Genomic DNA, 6,595 nt, shown 5'->3' with positions numbered 1-6,595 from the left:
AAAGAGAAAGAGAGAGAAACAGAAAGAGAAAGAGAGAGAGAAACAGAGAGAGAGAGAGAGAGAAACAGAAAGAGAGACTGAGATAACTTGTTAAATAGAGAAATGCAAATGATTGAGAGCATTGTCAACAATAGTACCACATTCAGCGCATTATACACCCACCGATAAACTATTATCAGCAATACAGCAATATATGGCAATGGCCTGGCCAAGCAATGACCTTGTTTTCCTCCCTGATCATGCCTGAGTTCCTCTGGTCTCAGAAGCTAAGCAGGGTCGGGCCTGGGTAGTACTTGGCTGGGAGACCGCTTGGAAATACCAGGTGCCATAAGCTTTACTAGGGGCCGAGATAGTGTGGAGGTAGGGCAGCTGACTTTCACCTCTCTGCCATGCCCACATGTCGTAGTGTCGTTGAGCAAGACACCTAATACCCAATTGCTCCCCGGGCACTTTCAATAGCTGCCCACTGCTCCACCTGGGGGTGGATGGGTTAAATGCAGAGAGCCAATTTTGTCATTGTATGGAAACATATAATGATGACAACAAATAGCACATTAATATTATCATTATTATAAAATGTTTTGGGTGAATCTTACTGTGCATTTCTTTCTCTTTCAGGGGAGGGTACAGGAGTTCCCGATGTCCCAAAATATAAGTGGTATTTATCAGTTTGTGTCGGGTACGAGACAGAGGCAGGCAGAGAGGAGGATGCATTGCTGAGCTGGCATCTGAGTTTCACGTGTGTTCCTCAAGGAGGTGTTAATGCCGAAAGCACAGTGTGATATCCGACGAGGAGCGAGGAACGAGGAGCAATGGCAGCATCCAACTAGGAAGTAATGGACGTACAGGGAACTATTGAGGTCAGTGCTTTCTCTGTTGCTTGGGGGTCCAAAATGCTGCCGCATGTCTTTGACTGACACAAAAAAAAATAACACAAGAACATTCAGCCTATTTTGGCCTCACTGCACTGGCTGGTTGTAGATTTTAGGATTCATTTGAAAACAATAAACACTACAATTACAATAGGCCTTCGCAGCGCTTAGCTGCTCGGGCCTAATTATTTTAGTTTTTAAAGCCTTAGGAGGGAAACATCTCTGCTTCTGCTCCTAAAATGTGGAACAACCTGTCTTTGACCACCAGACCTTTGTCAGCTTTTTAAGGCCCTTATTAAAACCTGTCTCTTCTGGCTTTTGACACCATCTGAAATCGTAACTTTTTAATTTATTTTAATTGTTTTAATTGTCCTTTTATATAATGGGCTGATTTTACTTTGTTTTTATTATATGTTGTGACTGTTATGTTTTATTTACTGTAACATACAGCAGTCATACAGCGGTTTTATGGTTGTTTAAAGTGTTTTAGAATAAAGAAAAAAAAATGCTGGTACGTTGTGGTGTTTTTTGTCATTGAAACCTCAGTTTAGTACTTCAAACATCTCTCAGAACCCTGAAACTGCCTACATGTCTGCAATAGGGTCCTTTCAATCATCACTTTATGGCAGAATGATCCAACCATTATGAACCCAGCTGGAAAATCCATGTCCATTTTAGTGGAGCTGGTAAGCAGCCAAAACCGTGCTCTGTTTTAATGATGGTACATAGGTTCTACCTGTCAGTTCTGTAATTTGATTTAATTTGTACGTGTTGCAGAGATGACCTGTTGTGAACTGGTGCGCTGTAAAAAGAAACCAAATTGAATTGAAATGAATTATACCATAGCAAAACAATTTATAAAGCTGAACGTGCAACATCAGTGTAAACCATGAAAATGTTCCCAATACAATGCTACCTTGTGTTTCTTACTCGACAAAGTACCTCACCTGTTTCCATTAACTGTCTGAGTTTCCTCTCCACCACGTTTGCAGTACTATCAATGTAATCTTGTTCTGCTTCCAGAGCTTCGATCTGATGCAACACGTATTGACTTGGATCCTATAAACATTGATATAAACACAGACCAGGTCATGTGTTTTCAATCAATAGACCAAGACTGGCAGAAACCAATGAGACAAACACTACAAAGAAATATTTTTTTTGGTGAAAATGATGAATCAGCGTTTACACAAAAACCTTTGTTTGAAACGTTTCACTCCAGTAACAGCTTCAGTGTTTCAGCTCGTTAAATCAAAAGGGTCGTTCACTCACCTGGCCCTCTGGTCTTTCTTCATCCACTACAACCCCTGTTCTCTCTATCAAGGAAACGCAGAAATTAATAAACAAGAAATCAACAATGTTTAGAGGTCCTCAAAAAAGCATCAGACATCTAAATATAATTATTTTTATTTCGAAACCTATAAAAAACAACTAACCAGTGTCTGATTTTTCTCGATCTTGTCCTGTGCCAGCCTAACCCAAACAAAGAAAAGTAGATGACAAAAAAGAAGAAGAAAAAAACTAAACAACAAAAAACTAAACAGAACAAATGAAAATGTAGTAAGGCATCATACCACTGATATGTCTGCGTCCTCCATTGAACCACTCCTTCGCTGGGACCTACGCTTCTTGACCAAATCAGCATCTCTGACATGAGAAAAGCCCGACTTGGACAGAAAATGAGTCCTTGGTGGTGGCACTGGCTGCTTGCCCACCCCTGGCCCTGGAGCTTGAAACCGTTTGCATCTCGGCGGTGGAACCACCTCCTTACTGCTTTTGCCATCTGTCTCTGCTGGGCTTGCACTTCCAATCATGTCGAGACTTATACCCTCCTCCTGGAGTCTCTGGGTGCAGTAGCGAACTGTTGCCTCTGGGTCCTCTTGGTCATCCCTGTTCCCTGCTACAGCGTAGCTCGATTCACTGCTGGTCTTTTCTATGTGAAGCACACTTAGCTCCTGGCCTGTGAAATGTGTCCGGATCTGGCTGAGGTAGGTCAAGACAATGAGACGGTCAGGCACGGCGAGCAGGGTCATGTCTGAAGGATCTATCAACTGGGAAATGCCAAGTTCAGCAAAACCATCAAAGGCCTGAAAAATGTAGAAAGATTGATGGATACCATCCATCAAATATTAGGATTTATCAAACAATAATTATAAAAATATTGATTTAAAATGTGTTCATAACCTTCTTGTTGTTGAGTTTGATGTCATATGGGTCCAACATTTCAAAATTTCTAGAAAATGACAAGAGACCTCAATAGTCACATTATATTGCATACAGTTATAAACATAATGTACTACATCAAGTGTTTTTGGTTTTTTTTACATTTTCTTAGGGTGGAAGTGGTGTAAAATAGCACAGAATGCCAGGCCATTCCTCCAAGAAGTGCTGAAGTTGTTGATTTTCACTCCCTTGTGACCCTGTGTTACCTCCTGACACCACTCCAGCAGAGACTGACTGGATGTCACTAAGGTGGGACTCTAGAACAAACACAAGAACAGCAGTAGAACTTACATTTAAGACACCATTGTACAAAACAGAATCATCTGTACAACCAAGCAACGACTGAGTGACTAATGGACGCACAAACGTACTCAGTATGGGTGTAATGGTGCATGTATTTGTCCCGTGGAGGTTTGGTGCAGTAGTTTTGGGCAGGAACAGTAAACTGACAATGAATGCATTGGTCAGAGTGGGTGCATATTTTACTGAACTGCATCTTGCTAAAAGAAACCAAGAAAGGTAATATTTAAACGCTTTGCACCAAACAAAGTATGTTTGGTTCAGAATGACATACAGAATCAAACTGTTTTATTTCATTTAATTAATTTATTGTTTTGAGGAGACAGTGCACATCAATCAATGCTTCTGTGTTAAACAGCAGCATAAATGTGCTGGACTCAGCTCAGGTGCAACATTTCATCTATTGTCCTTAAGCAGGTAAAACTTTAACAGGGGGAGGGGAATTTCTTGTCTTTATATTGCTTAATATTATAGTTTATTCAAATGATTGGGGTGGCAGCAGATTAATCTATGGGGGCCAAGACCACCATTGGTCACCCACTGGACATGGTCCTGGATAAAAATGCTCCATCCACTCACCAGGATCTACTCTGTGCTGCCTTTGACAAGCAAATGAGAAAGAAAGAAAGAAAGAAAGAAAGAAAGAAAGAAAGAAAGAAAGAAAGAAAGAAAGAAAGAAAGAAAGACAGAAAGAAAGACAGAAAGAAAGAAAGAAAGAAAGAAAGAAAGAAAGAAAGAAAGAAAGAAAGAAAGAAAGAAAGAAGTACTTCTATCTGAAAACTACAAAAATTCACAATTCAAATCCTTCAGCGATAACGCCATACCGCTTGTTATTTATTTTTCTCTAACATACATATACAGTTATAATATATAACCTTTTACTAAGAGTGCAAAAAATAAAAATACTGGTCCATGCATTTATCACTTCTAGGCTGGATTATTACAAGTCTTTGTCATCTTGATGTCCACAAGGTCTTTAGAAAGTCTTAAGTTGATCCAAAACGCTGTTGCTCGAGTTCTGATGAGTTAGAAGGAGAGATTATATTTACCAGATCATATGACCAGTTCAGATTTAAAAAATCTCAATTCTAACAACATGAAAAGGCTTTAGTTATTTTTTTTAATAAATCTTACGCCTCTGGTTGACTTGGATTTCCAGAGATATCCCTTCTTAGTTCTGCTACTATAAGCTTCAGCTGCTGGAGGACAAACTGATCACATCACCTCACCCTGCTGCTGTTTTTACTCACTCTGCTGTTTGTGTGTGTATTTGTTATTACTTCTACCATTAACAATTTTATTCATTTTTCTCCACATAGAAACTAGTCGTGGACCAACCATTCAGTGTTTGTCTGACTCTTTTCAGTCCACATCCTGAGTCTGGTTCTGCTGGAGAAGTGGTCTTTAAATAAGTTCTTTTCACAAAGATGGCCTCCTTTACTCCTCTCTCAAACCATCGTTCCTCTCTGTCCAGGATGTGAACATCTTCATCCCTGAAAGAGTGACCGCTGGCCTGGAGATGAGTGTAGACCGCAGAGTCCTGGCCTGATGATGTTGATCTTCTGTGCTGGGCCATCCTTTTGGCCAGTGGCTGTTTTGTTTCCCCGATGTAAGACTGATCACAGCCCTCCTGACACTGAACAGCATACACAACATTACTCTGTTTGTGCCGGGGGACTGGATCTTTGGGGTGAACCAGTCTTTGATGTAATGCAGGGGTGAGCCATTCATTTCTAAAGGGGGCCACATGAAAAATCTGAACTGTGTTGGAGGGCCGAACCAACGATAACTTGAACTTAATTCTGCTAAATATTAATTTTCTCACATTGTAAAAAGCTGTAATAAGCTTCTACTGGTAATCAGAAGTATAAGGATATTCTGTAAATATTTATGTAAATATTTGAATTATGGTGTAGGTCGAAGAGGAAAATAATCCTATAAAAGTAATAGTTTAAAACAAAACATTCATTATATCACTATTTCATTTTATTCTTAACTTGCTAATCTTCACATACAGGCCCTTTCCAAAAAATTAGAATATCATGGAAAAGTTGTTTAACTTCCATAATTCCATTCAAAAAGTTAATCTTTAATATATGATAGATTCAGGGCCCACAATTTAAACAATTTCAAGTATTTATTTGTTTATTTTTACATAATTTGGGCTTCCAGATCATGAAACCCACGAAAATAGGATTTCAAAAAATTAGAATACTGTGGAGAAATCAGGCCACATGTTGCAGGGCATGAATGTTTTAAAGTGAGTGTGACACTAATCATCTACTAAACTCAAAGCACCTGCACAGGTTTCCCCAGGTGTCATTAAATTGTCTCAGTTCGGTTCAATATGGAGAAGACTGCAGACATAACTGGTCAGAAGACCATCATTGATACCCTCCATAGGACGGGTAAGCCACAAAAGTTCACAGCTAAGGAGGCTGGCTGTTCATAGAGTGCTGTGTCCAAGCATATCAATGGAAAGTCTAGTGGAAGGGCAAAATGTGGCAGGAGAAGATGCACCAGCAAAAGAGATGACCGTGGGCTTCAGCAGATTATCAAACAGAGAAGATTCCATAATCTGGCAGAGATCCAGAAAGAGTGGAATGAGGCAGGAGTCACAGCTTCAAAAACCACCACATTCAGACGCATCTGGGAGATGGGCTACAACTGTTGGGTTCCTCTGTCTTTTCCCTTGAAAGCAAAGTGTGCCTTTCATTCAGAAATCAAGGTCCAAGGGTTTGGAGGAAGAATGGTGAGGAACAGAATCAATACTTCTTGAGGTCCAGTGTGAAATATCCACAGTCAGTCATGATTTGGGGTGCAATGTCCGGTGCAGGTGTTGGTAAACTCTGCTTTCTTAAATCCAAAGTCACTGCAACAGTCTACCAGAATGTTTTAGAGGACTTCATGATTCCTTCTGCTGAGGATCTGTATGGAGATGCAGATTTCATCTTCCAGCAGGACCTGGCCCCTGCCCATGCCACCAGAAGCACCAAAACCTGGTTTGATGCCCATGACACAGTGCTTGACTGGCCAGTCAACTCACCAGACTTAAACCCCATTGAGAATCTTTGGGGTATTCTCAAGAGGAGAATAAGGAGCACCAGACCCAACAACAAAGAAGATCTGACAGCATCAAGGAAATCTGGGCTTCCATAACTCCCAGTCAATGCCACAGGCTGATTATCTCAATGCCACGT

At 40.4% G+C, this 6,595-nt stretch overlaps 1 protein-coding gene across 1 annotated transcript in view; it reads right to left on the bottom strand.

Annotated features, from left to right (window-relative positions):
• The window catches only part of LOC119408149 (EH domain-binding protein 1-like protein 1), an 11,871-nt gene extending 8,575 nt beyond the window's left edge, over positions 1-3,296 (bottom strand). The window contains exons 1-6 of the mRNA XM_037674991.1: positions 3,198-3,296; positions 3,057-3,105; positions 2,447-2,959; positions 2,309-2,345; positions 2,145-2,188; positions 1,820-1,931 (exon numbers count right to left, since the gene is read on the bottom strand). Of these exons, the coding sequence (XP_037530919.1) occupies positions 1,820-1,931; positions 2,145-2,188; positions 2,309-2,345; positions 2,447-2,959; positions 3,057-3,095 (745 nt within the window). The 5' untranslated portion in view covers positions 3,096-3,105; positions 3,198-3,296. The remainder of the gene's footprint in view (positions 1-1,819; positions 1,932-2,144; positions 2,189-2,308; positions 2,346-2,446; positions 2,960-3,056; positions 3,106-3,197) is intronic.
• Between the last annotated feature and the right edge of the window lie 3,299 nt (positions 3,297-6,595).

The sequence above is a fragment of the Nematolebias whitei genome, chromosome 1, assembly GCF_014905685.2.
Source record: "Nematolebias whitei isolate Nwh7 chromosome 1, NemWhi1, whole genome shotgun sequence".
NCBI lineage: Eukaryota > Metazoa > Chordata > Actinopteri > Cyprinodontiformes > Rivulidae > Nematolebias > Nematolebias whitei.
This window is presented reverse-complemented; position numbering and strand designations above follow the sequence as displayed.